The sequence below is a fragment of the Oncorhynchus kisutch genome, linkage group LG1 (assembly GCF_002021735.2).
Source record: "Oncorhynchus kisutch isolate 150728-3 linkage group LG1, Okis_V2, whole genome shotgun sequence".
NCBI lineage: Eukaryota > Metazoa > Chordata > Actinopteri > Salmoniformes > Salmonidae > Oncorhynchus > Oncorhynchus kisutch.
In genome coordinates this window covers 55,199,690-55,219,808 of record NC_034174.2, presented here as the reverse complement: position 1 = coordinate 55,219,808, position 20,119 = coordinate 55,199,690, and the positions used below count along the sequence as shown (strand labels likewise).

Below are 20,119 nucleotides of genomic sequence, written 5' to 3'. Positions count from 1 at the left end.
AGGTATCTTTACTTTTACTCATGTATGAAGTACTAACCGAAATATGCAAATATATGCTAGAACGCGGCAATAGGATCTCGCTAGCGAGTAATTGGCTCTGCCCACTGATTAATTTGCTCCGATTTGAAACGACAAGGCCGTGGTCTATCTTGGATTATAAACATATTTGACACAACTGTTCATTTGAATTACGTTTATTGTTATCTGGTTCATCAAAATGTTTATTGGAGCACCACCATTTGTTTTTTTTAATTGACAGAACTTCAGAGAAATTCGGCATATCTGAATTAATTTGTTGGTTTACTGTTAGTGAAAGAAACTAATCTGATTGCAGTAACATGAGACTGCCCCAAGGTGGAGTCACAAACCGAGCTATGATGGTGTGTCATTTATTTTCTTCCGACTGCCATTACAAAAATGTTCTAACTAATAGTTGTTCCAGAATAGCATGAAGTTGTGCGTGTGTACATGGTGCCATGAGTGCTGATAATTCTTGTGCGGACGTGTCGGTACCTTTACGGAATCTCCTAAACTCGGTCCAGTGTGTTCGAGACCGAGTAAAGGGTAGCTATGTGAATGGTGTTACCAGCTTTTTGTATTGATATGTTTCCCATTTAGATAACTTGCTTCAATCTAGAGCCATGTGATAGCTGTTGTTAGCTAGCAACATGGTGGTAACGTTAGCTAGGAGGCTAGCTTCGCTAACGTTAACAACACCTTTTTGATGCAGATAGTAAACATGGCGTGCCTTCTGAGGGAGTTAATTAAGGATGGGGTGTTTTAGCTTCTCAAGTCTTCCTAGCTAGCTCACGGTTGCTAAAGCTATAATTAATTATATAAGTAGCTAGCTAATTAGCATAATCAGAAATTGTTTGTAACGTTGTTTGTTTTTTCTTCAGATGGGGAGTCCAACGAGTCCAATGGGGTGTTCAACCTGTCAAACTTCTGGGATACGCTGAGTTGAGTTTTGCTTTCTTTAACACACAACAAAGATGTGTGACTCAATTGCACTGCCATTTCCTGTAATATTTCCTTAGCTTATCTTTCTAAGGCTTCGGTGATAAATTTAAAAAAGCTGTGAATAACGCTAACCCTCCAATCTCCAGTGCAAGCAGTGAAAGCAGCCTCACAGGAAGCCACTAAACTCAGCCTTGCCTTCTCTAAGCCTCCCTTGCCAACACAAGAGGTAAAACTGAGTTTACAAATGTTTAGCTAAGTAATATGGTTCTCCTTGGTGACTGTTACGCAAGTGTACAATAGTTGTCATCATCCCTCATGCATAATTATTGGCCCAAAATATTGACACAAACTACTTGGAAGCTGCCACCAGCGACAGGGGGATTGCTGACAGGCACTGCAGTCAGGCATGGAAGACCACGGCAGTCAGTCTCCCAATCGTCCATGCCTCAAACTGTAGATTAAAACACGTCAAACAAATCCCAAAACTGAAAGTCTGAAACCTTAACCAATCCCCCCTCAATCCTTCTTACACTTTGCTGCTGCATTCCCCGTCGTCTCTAAAACATGGGGTTGAAGTTACATTTTAATTAAGTTATAACCATAATGCTAGTAAACATTTTGTCATTAGTAAATGTTTCCACTTCTTCCTCCTCATCAGGATGGTGAGAAGTTTGCTGAATCCATCCAGAAGAGCGTTTTGGCACTATCCACTGTGTATTACTGGTTGCCCAAAAGCCATGGTAAGCTACAGAAAATGCAGAAAGTGTCTGCATGTAGGACTGATATATGCATACCTAGTTGGAATTATTACCCTGATCAATCTGATCAACTCGGATTGCTTGAAGTCAACATAATATGCGGTGGTAAAAGTTCTGAGGTCAGTGTAGAGGGGGGGGGGGGGACTGAAGATTACAGAATCATGTCTGTCCTATGAAATAAATCCCCAAATGTATTCTACAATATTTTATTTTCTCTGTTATGCTCTGTGATTTGAACTGGCATGCATGATTGTTGCTGACACTCAGATATTCAGATGAAGGAAATTAAATAGTCTATAATATGCACTAACGCAGCCCTCAACTCAAACAGTGTTTCAAAGCCTATACTTTATCACTCAGGGTGTAATTTTACAGTGGTACTATTTTTGCCATGTTATTAAAACAAAATCAGACAACCCCATAGTAGAATAGTTTACCTTTTTACCTAGTCGGCTTGTGTGTTCTATGCAAGATTAATATTCCTCTCAAGGCTCACTCTTAATAAAGGGACAATGGTGTCTAACAAGGGCAATGAAATGCTTTATAATATAAGTCCCCAAAAATTCTAGAGTAAATAATAATAATCATTAGTATGTAGTATGTAGTAGTATGTTGTGTCCAATAGGTAAATGCAGAAGGACAAACCCCATTCTTCAGCCTATGTATTTATAGCCACTATGCTGCATCAGTTGGGCTATAGCTTATAGTGCTTATTGCTAATGATGTATATGATAATAGGCACATGGTCCAATATATTAAAATTATATCATTTTTACCAATATGTTATTGGGATCATTTCTGGAGGTGCAAGTTCTATTTTAGATGGCGTCAGAAACATTTAATTTGTGTAAAAAGTGTTCTCAGTCCTTGTACATAAACATGATCCCGGAGAGGATCCTATGTAAGGGGACTGGAATTGGTCAAACTCGCAGTTTAATACATGTACAAAATTACCCTCTTTCTCTACAAGCATGATGGTCATTACTTTTTTTTTTTACATGAAAGGGGTGGTTAACCTGGCCTCAGAAAATCAATCTCAGATTGACTTAACTTTCAGTCATGTTTTGTTGTTGCTTTAATCCCTGAATATGCCGCCCCCCAAAAAACTAACTGATACACCCTATTGGTTTTTAGTTGTACTCTACGGAAGCTAGTTGTCTTAAAATTCTCTCCTACGCCTTGTGTAGGTATCACATTGAGGAGACTGGTGAGAGATGCCACAGCTGAGGTGCTAGATGGCATTGTGCAACTGGTGGATGTCATTGTCAGTTCGCCACTACAGAGGTAACACTGCCCACAGCCTTGAAACAATCTACGTTGATATGCATTAATGTTGAGGCTAGTTATTAGTTAGAATTTAAACTAAACCTTTTTTTACATGGCTATTTACTGTGTAGGATTTGTTATTGCCTACATTTGGAGTGCAGGAGTTTGGAATTGAACAGAGTAATTTTATGCCGATATTTAGTCGGATACAAAACATCAACAATAAAATAACTATTTTTCAGGGTGACCTTAGTTGTGTCCTTAGTAGAATTGATGCAGAGTCTTAAAGGAAAAGGTTCCCAATTGTTTTTCTCGCATGTATTCATTCAACCCACAGTTAATACTTTCAGAAAATGTCATTGACAACTTATTTAAGAAATCTTACTTGAAGCTCTGTCAAGCGAAATGTTTCTTCTTTGGCAATTGCCTTCAACTTGTAGTCTTTGCAGCCAACTTCTCCCACCTCAGCTGCAATGAATGACGGCCTGATTCATTGCTTGATTGCCTGTCGTTCCTCCAGCTTTACCCAAATGCTGTCAAAGCTGGTGGACCGACAGGCAGTCAATCAGTTTTGAAGTTGAAGGAGTTGAGGAGGCTGCTTCAAGCTTAGTTGCACAAACAATAATTTTGTTACTAAGGCATGTGTATCGCTGTAGGTAATATGCACCCAGTGACAGTTTTCATGCCCTCATTTAGCTCGATAGAGGTGGAGGGATCAGGCCGTAATGCGTTGTCGGAATCGAAGGCCTGGGAGACAGGCCTGGGAGACAGGCCTGGGAGACAGGCCTGGGAGACAGGCCTGGGAGACAGGCCTGGGAGACATGCCAAGCTCGACGGTCGCAACAACAAAATACTACGTTTTTTGACGGACAGTGGTCGTTATTCTAAATTTGCCTACAACATCCAATACCGTTCTTAAGTTTGGGGTCACTTAGAAATGAGTCAAGATCACTTTCACAGTCAAAAAGCAAGCTGAGATCTATATACTGAGACATTTTTTTGTCATGTAAAAAAAAACATTACCCTAGTAAAAACAGTTTTGTAGGAATGAGGTTTGTGCAGTAGGCCTAATATTATTATAGCATTTTGGCTATATGTCTGACCTGACAATATTGTTATTCTCAGACCATATTATTTCAGAACTTGAGCTTTGATGCAAAATAGATCAGTTGGTGTAGCAATTGCAAGGTACAGCTGAACATAAATTGAAATAATTAGCTTTTTTATTTTACTGGACTGATGGTCATGCTTTGAAGACAACTGCTCTAGAAAGAGCCCAGAGTTTCCGACTTGGAATGCCAAGTTGGATGACCGTTTTTGAGTTCCCATTTGTTTTGAACAAGGCATTAGTATCTGCGGAAGGAGGGATAGAGCAGCAGAGGCTGCTCGTGGTCCCTGCTCTCTCCTTCCTTTCATCCGGTGGGACTTACCAGAGAGGGGACCCAGTCTTCCACCTGATGGAAATCCTTGAGTCGCTCTGCATCTGCCTCATGCACAAATTCATGTTGTTACTATGACCAGAGAAAGTTAAATATTCCTCAATACTAAAAAGGACATGACGAGCTGCTAATAATGAATACAAACGCAGGGATATCGATATACTTGGCTACTCATTGCAGCTGAGGTGGGAGAAGTGTGTTTTGTAATAGTGTTGATTAAAAACTTAAACATGAACTCATAAAAACAAACTCTTTGCTGTATTCTTTGACTGTCTCTGGTCATGGTTTTAAAAGTTTGATATTCTTAGGCTGGTACCAAACTTTGCTCTGGCCAGGTCGTGGAAGCTTGTAGGCACAGTGATTTGAGCTATCCGATTGGCCAGCGCAGTATGTACACTTAGCCACAGATCTCCCAGTATGCTGGGTTGGCGAAGTTTGTCTTTAAAGAAAAATGAAATCGTCCAAAATGGGAACACTTTGCCTACCCGGTGCGGTGCGCAGGACTTCTGAATCAGGTCTGGCTACCACCAACGGTGCAACACAATAAAATAAAAAATTACGCAGGCCTTTATCGTTGGCTTTTCTATAAAAATGTTTGGGAATAACTTGGGTGAACTTTGCTTTTTTAGCATGTCAACTAGCAGGTTTCGATCCAAACAGTTCAATGCAGATTAATTACCTGACACATGGGAAAGTCAACGCTGGGGTGATGGAAAAAGGAAATGTCAGTACAATTTCATAAATGCCGAAACACAATTTGTTTGTTCAACATGGTGGAATCTTGTGTCAGTAAAATTAATTATGCGTGAAATGGCGATTGGAAACAGCTTTTTATGCGCAAATCACACAATGATATGTTGTGGTCCTCCCACTACTACTTGGGAAAGCATGTGGTTTATTAGGCAACAGATAAAATAAGTTATGAACTTCACAGGGTGGTGAAAGTGCACGGTGATGAGCTTGTGATGCTCTTTTCCAATAAATATTGAGGGTTCTGTTCTGGTGACATGACGATGGATGCTTGGCTGCCATTTGACAAAAATAATCTCGCTCTTAATCATTTAGGCTAGCCTACCTCCACTGTATCTGCGGGCTGTTGACCAGAGCGCATGTGCAAATACGGGAGTGGGCACATTTGTTATATAACGCAACAGTTTTTGTGACAAAACCATTCGTAGAGTTGAAAATGCGATTGAACCATCTTAACTTGTATTTTTTTATTCGGTACATGAGAATTTCACAAAAGTTATTTTTAATGTGCATTAAGTCATCACACACAGCCTTTTATCCGCACAAGTCAATTTCATAGAAACATCTCTGGTGAAAAATGTACGTATTGTTTTAATGCAGATTTTTGCATGAAAATCTGTCGCCAATTGGATGGAATCCTAGCTAGTGTGTCAGACAGGAGAATTATACAGTTTTATTGAAGGACCTACAATACTTACTCAAGCTTTTTTATTTAGTTTATCACAGGAACAGCTCCAATCTACAGGTGGGGTGTGGTCAGCGTGTGACCAGTTTGCACACTTACCAAGAGGTGAGTAAACTTTACAGAATCCATCTAGTTCAGCATGTACTGAATGTTGCAGATAAAAATGACATGAATAGAGCTGGCGTGATTGCTTACTGTACCTGTCAGATTGTGTGAACAATACGTGTCTATTTCTATCTGAATGTTCCACAACGGTTTGCCCTGCTGAACGCAGCCCTGAGCCTCCATGTCCAGAAAAGTATACTACGAAGCAAGCTAGATCTATTCAGGGTTTTCTAAAGCTAGCCAGTTTCAGTTACCTTCCATTCCAGCTCAGGCTTCATACGTACTACGACAGTGGAAATTGCTCGTCTGCCTGCCGCTAACTCTAGCAGACTTGTAACTGCGTGTGTATGTCACACCTTGCTAGTCGAACGACGAACTCTTCAGTAAGACGATGTTGAAACATCAATTAAGAAGTTTTGCAAATTCAGCAGGCTATCGTGTGAAATTTACTTTTAGAAGTGCCGTCTTTATTTTATTACTTTGGTGTGGTTATCAATGCACAAGCAGCTTTCTTCCCCACTAAAGTTTTACTGTGTGAAGTTGCCAATGCATTTGTCATTACTAAATGTGTAATGTGATAGGTATTTTAACATTACTATTTTTAACACACAAAAATGCATTTGATTTAATAAATATTTAATCACTCTTCCGCAAATCAAGTGGATGATGACGCAATCTTTGTAAGAGGGAGGGAATCTGATTTCATTGGTCCTCAACTTGCGCCTCTTGACACTTCATTCAGGTTAAATGTAGTTAGCCTACCCCGGAGCAGGTTAGATCTGAATGATTTGTTGCCATAGAAATGTACCTGTATAAAAGGTGAGCCAATTTCATGGTACCGGTTATCCTAAATAGAACTCAAAGTTCGCTAACTCCTCAACTTACATTTGTAGTACAGGGCTCTTTTAAAGCAAGAATCCTTAATTGTAGCAATAACGAAGTGGCCACCCTGCATCTGTTTTAGTTAAAAGGGGATGGGCCTGGAGAAATGTAACACTTTTCAAATTCATAGACAGAGCTATGGAAGGAAGGACTATTTTAAGTACTGTTTTAAACGTATTTTGAGGCTAAACCGTTTGTTTACATTTACATTGTTTACAAACATTGGCGTCAAACAAGCTGATATTTTGGGTTGATCAAAGCTCATGAGGCATTTAAGTATACAGTGCTGTGAAAAAGTATTTTCCCCCTTTCTAATTTCCTCTTTTTGAATCTGAATGTTATCAGGTCGTCAACCAAAACCTAATATTAGATAAAGGGAACCTGAGTGAACAAATAACGATTACTTACTTATTTCATAAACAAAGTTATCTAACACCCAATGCCCCAGTGTGAAAAAGTAGTTACCCCCCCTTACTCTTAACTGTTTGTGCCAGCTTTAGCTGCAATGACTCCAACCAAATGCTTTCTGTAGTTGTGGGTCAGTCTCGCATTGCTGTGGAGGAATTTTGGCCCATTCTTCCATGCAGAACTGCTTTAACACGGTGACATTTGTGGGTTTTCAAGCATGAACTTCTCGTTTCAAGTCCTGCACATCTCAATTGAGATTAGGTCTGGACTTTGACTGGGCCATTCCAAAACCTCAAATTTCTTGCTTTTTAGACATTTTCATGTGGACTTTATTGTGTGTTTGGGATCATTGTTTTGCTGCGCTTCAGCTCCCATACGGATGGCCTGAAATTCTCCCTTAGAATTATCTGATTCAGAGCAAAATTCATGGTTCCTTCTATCAAGGCAAGTCGCCCATGTCCTGAGGCAGCAAAGCATCCTCAAAGCATCACACTACCACCACTGTGCTTGACCTTTGGTATAAGGTTCTTACTGAGGAATGTAGTGTTTGGTTTTCTGCAGGCATAATGGGACCCATTTTGTCCAAAAAGTTATTTGACTCCTCTGTCCATGGAACATTCTTCCAAGATCAGCCAGGTGCTTTTTTGGGGAAATGGGCGAAAACCAAACATTTCATAATACTTGGCTCTATTCTAGAACATATTTTTCTGACAAAGATAAGCTGTGTAAGAAAAGGATGATACATTTTGATTGGCACCCAAGTAATCAAGTGTTTTATGTACAAGGAAAAACTATGCCAAAGCAATCCCCAACTGTGTACATTCTCATGTTAATACAGTATATTCCTGTAAAAGAAAATCTGTAGTGTATATAATGTCTGGCCCAGAGCCATAAATATACATGGTTAGACATGCAACTGCTGGTGTTTTATACAGCCCTTTCTACAATCTGATTGTTAAGAAAACCATAGAGCATGTCTGTGCCTGTCGTGTTTGTCCATGCAGATAACCGGGCAGCAGTGCTGGGGGTCTTGGCCTCCTATATCGGGGTGGTAAAGGATGCCATAGAGGAGATGGAACAGGTGCCCTTTACTCTTTCACCAATGATGGCTTCATTTCACTTCTCACCACATTTTCTTCAGGAAAATAACCCTTTTATAGTTAACTTAATATAAATGGCTGTACACATTTTCCATGAATACATTAGCATTTTCATTGAGCTGAAAATGTAATGTCACCTTATGTTGCCGTGTTGTCTGTCTCCATATGTCCCTTTTGTATCCTATACTTGTTCGCTTGGGTGTGTTCCAATAATATATATGTTTTAATTCTCCTGAAGTGTACACTCATTCATTACAAAGTATTGGATTTGTGGATGCTGAAGGGAGTTTCCACCATATGTCTTGTACCAGTCATTTCCTTTTAAATCAGTGAAAGGAAGTGAACACGTGCACACTTTCGGAGAAAGGAACAATAATTGTGACATATGCTCAAATCCCCTCTCCCTCCCACTAGGCACAGGCTGAGAGCCAGGACCCATTCAGTGATGTGTTGGATGACGAGGACCAGGACTCGCGGGGCAACCAGGACACATACTGGTCCGAGGAGGACCGCCAGCTCATGGCGCCCTGCCAGGGCCTGATGAAAGCATCTGCTGCCTGCCTGAGGAAGCTGTTGTCCGCCGTCAAGGCTAATGGCAACGTAAGCATGCCAGAGACTGTGGCGCAGCTGGACGACCTGGCCGATATCAGCAAGGAGATCAGCCCCAGGTAAAAGAGGATGGTCAATTCCAAATCCACTCCTAGCTCTTTCCTCACCCATGCATTTAAAGGGATGGATAAGTTAAGGCAGTTTAGTCTACATAAGTGCTTATTAGGGTGTAGAGCTAGGTTAGAGGGTTGATTTTGGTCTTCGGCAGATGACCTTGAAGGTGTCATCAAAACAGCTCTTTAGTACTTTGGTTTGTTACTAAGGGTGTTTCTCTCAGCTAGAATGCTAGTAAAAGCTAGTCTGAGAACAAGTTATTCCATTTTGGTGTGACAGGACAAAATAGTGTACAGTGCAATTTCTAGCTTGTAACTTTACCACACCTAGTATGCGTTGACATGCCATAAAAACACTTGCTGAAAAGTACTTTATAGAGTATTTCACTTAGACAACAATTCTAGTCTAATGCACTAGTCAGAAGTACTGTACTGTACCCCTAGCCTAGTTGATTCACCCTCATCATATGAATCATCCATTAGAGAATGGTTGAATTACACTCACCACAGAGTTATGTTTGTATGTCGCCTGTATGTTGTGGAATATTCTAATCAAGTGAGACTGTCATTTCTTATAACAATCAACTTTATTCAATATCGATTAATTATTGCAATAATGAAACCGTCGACCCCACACTCCGAAGTGTGTGTTGCCGAGTGCATAACTGAATGGTAATTTGGTAATTTTTCCAACAATTGTTTACAGACAGATTATTTAACTTATTCACTATCACAATTCCAGTGAGTCAGAAGTTTACATACACTAAGTTGACTGTGCCTTTAATTAAACAACTTGGAAACTTCCAGAAAATGATGTCATGGCTTTAGAAGCTTCTGATAGGCTAATTGACATAATTTGAGTTAATTGGAGGTGGACCTAAGGATATATTTCAAGGCCTACCTTCAAACTCCGTGCCTCTTTGCTGACATCATGGGAAAACCAAAAGAAATCAGCCAAGACCTCAGAAAAAAAAGTGTAGGCCTCCAATTCTGGTTCATCGTTGGGAGCAATTTCCAAATGCGTGAAGGTACCATGTTCCTCTGTACAAACAATAGTACTTAAGTATAAACACCATGGGTCCACGCAGCCGTCATACCTTTCAGAAAGGAGACACGTTCTGTCTCCTAGAGATTGAACATACTTTGGTGAGAAAAGTGCAAATTAATCCCAGAACAACAGCAAAGGACCTTGTGAAGATGCTGGAGGAAACCGGTACAAAAGTATCTATATCCAGCAAAACGAGTCCAATATCGACATAACCCGAAAGGCCGCTCAGCAAGGAAGAAGTCACTGCTCCAAAACCGCCATAAATAAACCAGACTACGGTTTGCAACTGCACATGTGGACAAAAATCTTACTTTTTGGAGAAATGTTCTCTGGTCTGATGAAACAAAAGTATAACTGTTTGGCTATAATAACCATCATTATGTTTGGAGGAAAAAGGGGGAGGCTTGCAAGCCGAAGAACACCATCCCAACTGTGAAGCACGGGTGTGGCAGCATTATGTTGTGGGGGTGCTTTGCTGCAGGAGGGACTGGTGCACTTCACAAAATAGATGGCTTCATGAGGAAGAATAATTATGTGGATATATTGAAGCAACATCTCAAGACATCAGTCAGGAGGTTAAAGCTTGGTTCCAAATGGGTCTTCCAAATGGACAAGGACACCAAGCATACTTCCAAATATGTGGCAATATGGCTTAAGGACAACAGAGTTGAGGTGTTGGAGTGGCCATCACTTAATCCCATAGAAAATATGTGGGCAGAACTGAATAAGCATGTGTGAGTAAGGAGGACTACAAACTTGACTCAGTTACACCAGCTTTGTCGGGAGGAATGGGCCTAAATTCACCCAGCCTATTGTGGGAAGCTTGTGGAAGCTTGGCTTCCCAAAACGTTTGACCCAAGTTAACTTCTTGCGTCGAGCAATCCCGTATCCGGGAGCGTAATCATAGCCTCAAGCTCATTACCATAACGCAACATTAACTATTCATGAAAATCGCTAATGAAAGAAATATATTCACTCACAAGCTTAGCCTTTTGTTAACAACACTGTCATCTCAGATTTTCAAAATATGCTTTTCAACCATAGCTACACAAGCATTTGTGTAAGAGTATTGATAGCTAGCATAGCATTAAGCCTAGCATTCAGCAGGCAACATTTTCACAAAAACAAGAAAAGCATTCAAATAAAATCATTTACCTTTGAAGAACTTTTGATGTTTTCAATGAGGAGACTCTCAGATAGCAAATGTTCAGTTTTTCCAAAAATATTATTTGTGTAGGAGAAATCGCTCTGTTTTGTTCATCACATTTGGCTAAGAAAACCCCCCGAAAATTCAGTCAGTACAACGCCAAACTTTTTTCCAAATTAACTCCATAATATCGACAAACATGGCAAACGTTTAGAATCAATCCTCAAGGTGTTTTTCACATATCTATTCGATGATAAATCATTCGTGGCAGTTTGGTTTCTCCTCTGAAGCAAATGGAAAAATACACGCAGCTGGAGATTACGCAATAATTTCAACGGAGGACACCAAGCGAGCACCTGGTAAATGTAGTCTCTTATGGTCAATCTTCCAATGATATGCCTACAAATACGTCACAATGCTGCAAACACCTTTGGGAAACGACAGAAAGTGTAAGCTCATTCCTGGCGCATTCACAGCCATATAAGGAGACATTGGAACACAGCGCCTTCAAAATCTGGGGCATTTCCTGTTTGAAATTTCATCTTGGTTTCGCCTGTAGCATCAGTTCTGTGGCACTCACAGATAATATCTTTGCAGTTTTGGAAACGTCAGAGTGCTTTCTTTCCAAAGCTGTCAATTATATGCATAGTCAAGCATCTTTTCGTGACAAAAGCCAGGGAAAATGCAGAGCACCAAATTCAAATAAATTACCATAAAAATCTAACTTTCATTAAATCCCACATGATAGCAAATTAAAGCTACACTTGTTGTGAATCCAGCCAACATGTCAGATTTCAATAAGGCTTTTCGGCGAAAGCAAAAGATGCTATTATCTGAGGATAGCACCCCAAACAAAAATAAGCATATTTCAACCCTGCAGGCATGACACAAAACGCTGAAATAAAAATATCATTCATGCCTTAACTTTGACGAGCTTCTTTTGTTGGCACTCTAATATGTCCCATAAACATCACAATGGTCCTTTTGTTCGATTAATTCCGTTGGTATATATCCAAAATCTCCATTTATTTGGCTTTCTGGTCACGCGCCTCTAACAGTACACTTCAAGTTACCCTCGTTCTGAACAGCCGTACTTCTTCATTACACAAAGGAAAAACCTCGACCAATTTCTAAAGACTTGACATCCAATGGAAGCGGTAGGAACTGCAAGAAGGTCCCTTAAAAATCTGGATTCCCAATGAAAACCCATTGAAAAGAGTGACCTCAAAAGAAAAATGTAAAATCTGAATGGTTTGTCCTCGGGGAGCCTGCTAAATAAGTTCTGTTATACTCAAACATGATTCAAACAGTTTTAGAAACTTCAGAGTGTTTTCTATTCAAAACTACTAATAATATGCATATCTTATCTTCTGGGGATGAGTAGCAGGCAGTTGAATTTGGGCATGCATTTCATCCGGATGTGAAAATACTGCCCCGTCACCAAGAAGTTAATGAACATGCACCTGTGGAACGGTCGTTAAGACGCTTACAGACGGTAGGCAATTAATGTCACAGTTATGAAAACTTAGTACAAAGGCCTTCTTAGTGTCCTGACTCTGAAAAACACAAAGAAAGATGCCCAGGGTCCCTGCTCATCTGCGTGAACGTGCCTTAGGCATGCTGCAAGGAGGCATGAGGACTGCAGATGTGGCCAGGGCAATAAATTACAATGTCCGTACTGAGACGCTTAGACAGCGCTACAGGGGAGGCAGGACGGACAGCCGATCGTCCTCGCAGTGGCAGACCACGTGTAACAACACCTGCACAGGATCGGTACATCCGAACATCACACCTGCGGGACAGGTACAGGATGGCAACAACAACTGCCCGAGTTACACCAGGGATGCACAATCCCTCCACTGGTGACTGTCCGCAATAGACTGAGAGAGGCTGAACTGAGGGCTTGTAGGCCTGTGTAAGGCAGGTCCTCACCAGACATCATCGGCAACAACTTCGCCTATGGGCACAAACCCACCGTTGCTGGACGTGCTCAATGGGATTGAGATCTGGGCTCTTCACTGGCCATGGCAGAACACTGACATTCCTGTCTTGCAGGAAGTCACGCACAGAACATGCTGGAGGGTCATCTCAGGATGAGCCTGCAGGGAGGGCACCACATGAGGGAGGAGGATGTCTTCCCTGTAACGCACTGCGTTGAGATTGCTTGCAATGACAACGTTCACGCAGCCCGGATCTCAATCCCATTGAGCACGTCTGGGAGCTGTTGGATCGGAGGGTGAGTGCTAGGTTCATACCACCAGAAATGTCTGGGAACGTGCAGGTGCCTTGGTGGAAGAGTGGGGTAACATCTCACAGCAAGAACTGGCAAATCTAGTGCAGTCCACGAGGAGATGCACTGCAGTACTTAACGCAGCTTGTGGCCACATCCAAATCAATTTTTTTTATTTTTAGAAAGCCCTTTTTACATCATCTGATATCTCAAAGTGCCCCCCCTCCCTTTGTTCAGGGACACATTATACAATTTCTGTCACATGTCTGGAACTTGTTCAGTTTGTCTCTTGTTGAATCTTATGTTCATACAAATATTTACACATGTTAAGTTTTCTGGGGAACAAACTTTTTTTTTTGCCGAGTTTCTATTGATATAGGCCTACTGATTTTGATTAGTGTCAACAATGCAGTTAACTGCTGCTTTCTGTGCAGCAAAGCCCATGTTTAACACCTGCTTCATTCTTCAATCATAATTGTAGTTAATGGGCGCCTGGATTTGTCCACACCCACTTTTCTACAATCTGGCGGGGGGTTTGCATTTTTAACACATTTTCTGCAATTCTGTTTCTCAACAGGGAATCCATGTTTACTTGACAGAAAACAAATGTTTTCTTACATTTTTGCCACAAACTAAGTCGAAACAGTAGACTAGTTTTTCCGACTAGATTAATTATCTACCGTCTTCCCTCAAAGTCCCAACCAAAGATTTGACAGGTCTGGAACCTTACCAACTTTGTGCCTGAACTAGGGCTCTCCAACCCTGTTCCTGGAGACCTATGGTCCTGTAGGTTTTCACTCCAACCCTAATCTCGGACACCTGATTCTAATAATTAGCTGGTTGATAAACTGAACCAGGTTAGTTACAACTGGGGTTGGAGCGAAAACTTACAGGAGGATAGCCCTCGAACAGGGTTCGAGACTCTGAATTAATAAATGTTCAATAATTGTAATGTCATGTCTTTCTACTCAATAACACAACAAATTTGACCAATCTGGGAGGTAAAGTAATTCAAGTATTCAATAATTTTGCTGTTTATTTCAGATGGAATCCAATTACACCCCCCCCCCAGCCCGGAACTCCCTGGCTGGCTATTTTTTCCATTTGGCTGCCTACTCCATATACTTATACTCCAAAACAAGTACAGACAAGCTGTTTGTGGCATAAAATATGTCTACCAAATCAAATGAGTAGTTTCTTCTGAATGCAATGGTGTAGCTAGTGTCCCACTACAATCAGACTGTACTGTCAGCTAAAAATGACATGCATCGCTCAAGAGACTAGATCCGGGGGCTGTTGACGGAGCTATATATAAGAGAAATGAAAAGTGCAGGAGCGGTGGTAACTTTCCCAAAATTCCACTGTTTTCCAGAAATGCCGGTTGGAATATTGCCAGAATCATGAGCAAGTAATCTAGAGTCCAATGAGCAGGATTTCTGGGAATTGAGTGAATTTCTGGAATTTTGCAACCATAGACACAGCAACATTCAAGGAAACTGGGTTTTGGCATTACTCTGCAGAAGTTTAATAAATGGTTGCCCTTGTCATCAAGTACATGAAGCAGCAAAAGTCATTTTTAAATAAAAAGTGCACATTGGTAGCTAATTGGTGCACAATTAGGAAGCAGGTTGATACAACTACACTGAATGCCAGATATGCTCATGTAATGCCTGAGAATAGTTTGTTCTCATGCTTGTGCATCATTAGCCAAACTGTATATAGTGCCCCCACCAGACACTGACTTTGGGGACGAGGTCACAGTATATGATCGATCTAGTAATCTTTGCAATACGCTTAACTCAGGAACCAACGCTTGTTTATGGGGTTGACCTCTGACTCTCTCTGTGTGCTTCCAGTGTTGATGACCTGGTACTCAGTCTCTACCCACCCATGGATTACTCGGGAGTGGATCAAAATGTAAGGCACTTGGATCATTTGTGTCAGACAGTGTATATAATTAAGTGATTGTACCTCAGAAAGTTGTGCTGTTTAATTGGAAGTGGTGGCTCCAAATGAATAATAACATGATTTAAATGTTTTACTTTGTTAATGCTATTAGGATTTCCTTATTGAAAGGCTTTGTTGAAGTAGTTGAAACAATAGATGAGGAGACAGGCAACTTGGCATGTTGTATACATACACTTAATTTATTTTCTGTTTAAGTATGTTTGGGATGGCTTGTAATTGTTAAAGCAACATTTACTTTTATGATGTTTCTTCCAAATGCTCTCTGTCTTCGTTCCAGGCATGTAAACTGACCTTGGTGCTAAAGAAAGTGTTGGATATCATCAGGTGTGTATAGAAGGGCCTGTTTGTCTGTGTGAGCCACGCAGACAGTGTTATGTTTTTACCTGTTGGCTACTGAAACATCCACTTGGCAGGGCTTATCTATAAATTATTCTTAAGAAAATACCTGATAGAACTGGCTTCTAATGTCAGACAGTACAGCTGTGGCCAAAGGTTTTGAGAATTACACATTAATTTCCACAAAGTTTTCTGCTTCAGTGTCTTTAGATATTTTTCTCAGATGTTACTATGGAATACTGAAGTATAATTACAAGCATTTCATTAGTGTCAAAGGCTTTTATTGACAATTACATGAAGTTGATGCAAAGAATCAATATTTTCAGTGATGACCCTTCTTTTTCAAGACCTCTGCAATCTGCCCTGGCATGCTGTCAATTAACTTCTGGGCCACATTCTGACTGATGGCAGCCCGTTCTTGCAAAATCAATGCTTGGAGTTTCAGAATTTGTGGGTTTGTGTTTGTCCACCCACCTCTTGAGGATTGACCACAAGTTTTCAATGGGATTAAGGTGTGGGGAGTTTCCTGCCATGGACCCAAAATATCAATGTTTTGTTCCCTGAGCCACTTTGTTATCACATTTGCCTTATGGCAAGGTGCTCCATCATGTTGGAAAAAGCATTGTTCGTCTTCAAACTGTTCCTGGATGGTTGGGAGAAGTTGCTCTCGGAGGATGTGTTGGTACCATTCTTTATTCATGGCTGTGTCTTAGGTGAAATTGTGAGTGAGCCCACTCCTTTGGCTGAGACGCAACCCCACACATGAATGGTCTCTTTACTGTTGGCATGACACAGAACTGATGGTAGCGCTCACCTTGTCTTCTCCGGACAAGCTTTTTTCCGGATGCCCCAAACAATCGGAAAGGGGATTCATCAGAGAAAATGACTTGACCCTAGTCCTCAGCAGTCCAATCCTTGTACCTTTTGCAGAATATCAGTCTGTCCTTGATGTTTTTCCTGGAGAGAATTGGCTTCTTTGCTGCCCTTCTTGAAACCAGGCCATCCTCAAAGTCTTTGCCTCACTGTGCGTGCAGATACACTCACACCTGCCTGCTGCCATTCCTGAGCAAGCTCTGTACTGGTGGTGCCCCGATCCCGCAGCTGAATCAACTTTAGGAGATGGTCCTGGTGCTTGCTGAACTTGGGTGCCCTGAAGCCTTCTTCACAACAATTGAACTGCTCTCCTTGAAGTTCTTGATGATCCGATAAATGGTTGATTTAGATGCAATCTTACTTGCAGCAATATCCTTGCCTGTGAAGCCCTTTTTGTGCAAAGCAATGATGACTGCACGTGTTTCCTTGTAGGTAACCATGGTTGACAGAGGATGGTTGACAGATTGTCAGCTGTAACCTTTTTTGGCAGTGCTGAAATGTAGTGGAAATGTTTTTGGGGGATTCTGTTCATTTGCATGGCAAAGAGGGACTTTGCAATTCATCTGATCACTCTTCATAACATTCTAGAGTATTCGCAAAATCCCATCATACAAACTGAGGCAGCAGACTTTGTGAAAATGAATGTCATTTTCAAAACATTTGGCCACGACTGTACAATGGTAGCGGATGAGCTACAGTCTACCAAGGGCCACAAGTTTCTGATGCATCATAGTTGTAGGGAGGAAGCCAGCCATCACACTTTCATGAGAGAAATAATGACTTAAGTTGCTCTTTACATCACATCTCACTTAAACTCTCTGTCTCAATATTATTCGTTTTCATCAAGGGGACCAGTCTGAAAGGATTTGATAAGTGGATGAATGAGGGAAGGAAGAAAATTATTGCTTTTTAGTGTACTCTACTTTGACACAGCCTTCTTGTCCTCCTCCCTCAGGGTGAGTCACGTGTGTTTAGAAGCAGACCTGAACTGGGTGCAGTTTCTGAATGGGGCCCTGGATCACAACCTACAGAAGATCAAAGCTCTGATTCAAGGCTCCAGCTAGATGATGAGTGGAGGGTGTGCGTGAGGTGAATGGAGACAAAAGGTGTGTGTGTGTGTGTACACGTTTATGGAGAAAGGGACGGTGTGTGCACATGTGTGAAGAGGACTGGGGCCATCCTCTCTGACCCTGAGCTCAATGGACTTTGTTGAATGTTACACAAGTTTGTTTACTTCCCCCTTGTGTACACACTCTATACATCATTAAGACAGACATATTTGCAAAACCTAAAAATCTTGCTTCATGTGTGTATAAATATTTATAGATTAATTTTGGCTTTACCACTCATCTAGCTGGATGTTTTGCAGTGGCATAAGTCTGTTTGTAGATCTTTAATCAACAGGCTTGACTTTGCAAAGAACAATAACAAGATGCCGTTTGCATAGAATTTGTACACAGTCAAACTACAGTATTATACATTGAGGGAAAGCGATTTCTGTGTACTTCTGCTGCCCACTTTTTGGAAATTAGAATTTTTGCTGAATATTGTTCAACAATGAAGACCATGCTATAAAATATGATTTTATTAAATGACAATGACCGGCACTTTTGTAAATACAAAATAAAAGTAACTCGCCTTGCACTCAAACATGAGCAGGATTACATTTCTTTTTCAGAAGTGGTTCTCGTTATTCTTCACGAGGGCTTTACGGTCTCTGCCTGTAGACACCGGTCACATTGCAGCTTGCCTTAATATCTGTGAATTGGCCACTAGCTTCTTTGGAGTGAAGGGCACCTGCACACGTACCTGATGCCCTGGTTTTAGCAGAGAAAATCTGAAACGTGTACAAATTATACCTCCAAAACAGTTTTAGACTTCTAAACTACAAACACACACAAGGTTGTGTGTAAAATATCACAGATGAGAGAACTCAAAGCATTAGCCACATGACCAATCCATGGATGAATGCATATCCTTTCAAGTTTAGCCAAGAGCTCAATAATCTCTCATGGGCAGACTACATAAATGGTATCGTCAAGTCTGTCAAAAGATTGAGATATGACAACTAATGAGCAATCGTAGTTCAGGTGTTTTGGTTTTCTGTCACTGGTTATTTAGACATAAGGATTGTGTGAAGGTAGTTCTGAAAGTGGGGGAAGGGATTTCAAGCGGGAAGTTTTGGGAAGTGGGGGGGGGGGGGGGGGGGGGGGGTGTTGGCTGACCGTTTCTGTTTAGAGGGGTGAAGACTTCGCTAGTATTTCCGCTAGTATTTCTCCCGCCAGAACCTAATCAAGCATCTGAGGCAATTCCGTGAGACTTTAGTTCTGGGTTTCCACGATTAAGAGCTAAATTGGTTCCACGTGGATATTTAGGTTTTATGACAAACTGAAACCTAGTTCGTAAAGCCAGCAGAGAAGTGTCACATCCCACTGGGCACAAACTGGTTAAATCAACACAATTTGTCAATGTATTGTGATGTAGAATCTGTAGCAAATACATTGGATTTGAAAGTAAACTGTTGAGGGTAACATTTCATCCGTGATTGTCATGGTAACCAATTTTCTACAAGGTTTCTATGTGTACCTTTTTGAAACAACGTCAGATCTTCAATGTAGTTTCCACGTTAAGGAAAGAAATGGTGTGCAGCACCTCCTACTGGAGAGTTTCTCTTCAGCTATTCCTTCAGTGTCCCATCCATGGATTTAACTAAGCCCAGCACTATTTAGCTTTGATATTGTCACTGACTATTACCAATGTGCTATTGTGAGAATGATTTGAGGAATCTCCACTTAATAGATTCACTGTTGCTATTGAAGTTATTCCAAAGGGTAGGTTCAACAGAGCAAGTTAAATGTAAATTTACTTTATCAATCGTCTAGCATCAGTGATGGATGCCATTTAGTCCGAAGTAATTAACATTTAAAATTCAATCCAGGTTTACACTAAAAATAGATCATATATAGGCCTAGAGTTTCAAGCTTTGGTTGATTTGAAATGGAATCTACAAGTTAATAATAAATATTTTTGATTCAGGCCATCTCAAACAAAAATCTAAATTAAAGAACAGAATTAAGCCAGTGGCTCAGATGGTACTATCCAAGCAGTAGGTACAACTCCTTTAAATGTTTTTGATTCCATTGTCAACCAAACCATTCAAATATTACTTTTGTAAAACGGCAAATAGCATAGAATTAGTCGTTTAATAGGATCTCTATGGTAAATAGTCACTTTATTTAACTAGGCAAGTCAGTTGAGCAAATTCTTATTTACAATGACGGCCTACCAAAAGACCTCCTGCAGGGACCGGCTGGGATTAAAAATATAGGACAAAACGCATCACGACAAGAGACCTAAGACGACAACACAACATAGCAACACATGGTAGCTGGACAAAACATGGTACAAATATTGGGCACAGACAACAGCACAAAGGGCAAGAAGGTAGGATATGTGCTGAGAGAAGGACAGTGTACCGTCTAGCCATACTCCCAAGTACTTG

The 20,119-nt window shown here is 40.9% G+C and overlaps 1 protein-coding gene across 1 annotated transcript; it reads left to right on the top strand.

The window, feature by feature from the left end:
• Positions 1–361: 361 nt before the first annotated feature.
• On the top strand, positions 362–18,272 carry ccndbp1 (cyclin D-type binding-protein 1). The gene is made up of 11 exons (XM_020483466.2): positions 362–564; positions 900–959; positions 1,107–1,186; positions 1,619–1,700; positions 2,906–3,002; positions 5,890–5,963; positions 8,258–8,334; positions 8,768–9,021; positions 15,297–15,357; positions 15,686–15,732; positions 17,573–18,272. Exons 1-11 carry the CDS (start codon positions 477–479, stop codon positions 17,679–17,681), a joined length of 1,029 nt encoding a protein of 342 aa, XP_020339055.1. The 5' UTR covers positions 362–476; the 3' UTR covers positions 17,682–18,272.
• Positions 18,273–20,119: the final 1,847 nt, after the last annotated feature.

Bases quoted from the DNA above. Each gene is read 5' to 3' on its own strand.
- ccndbp1 (XM_020483466.2), top strand. From the start codon at position 477: ATGAGTGCTGATAATTCTTGTGCGGACGTGTCGGTACCTTTACGGAAT. The intron at 960-1,106 runs GTTGAGTTTTGC...TCCAATCTCCAG, and splicing joins AAACTTCTGGGATACGCTGA to TGCAAGCAGTGAAAGCAGCC. The intron at 1,701-2,905 runs GTAAGCTACAGA...CGCCTTGTGTAG, and splicing joins CTGGTTGCCCAAAAGCCATG to GTATCACATTGAGGAGACTG.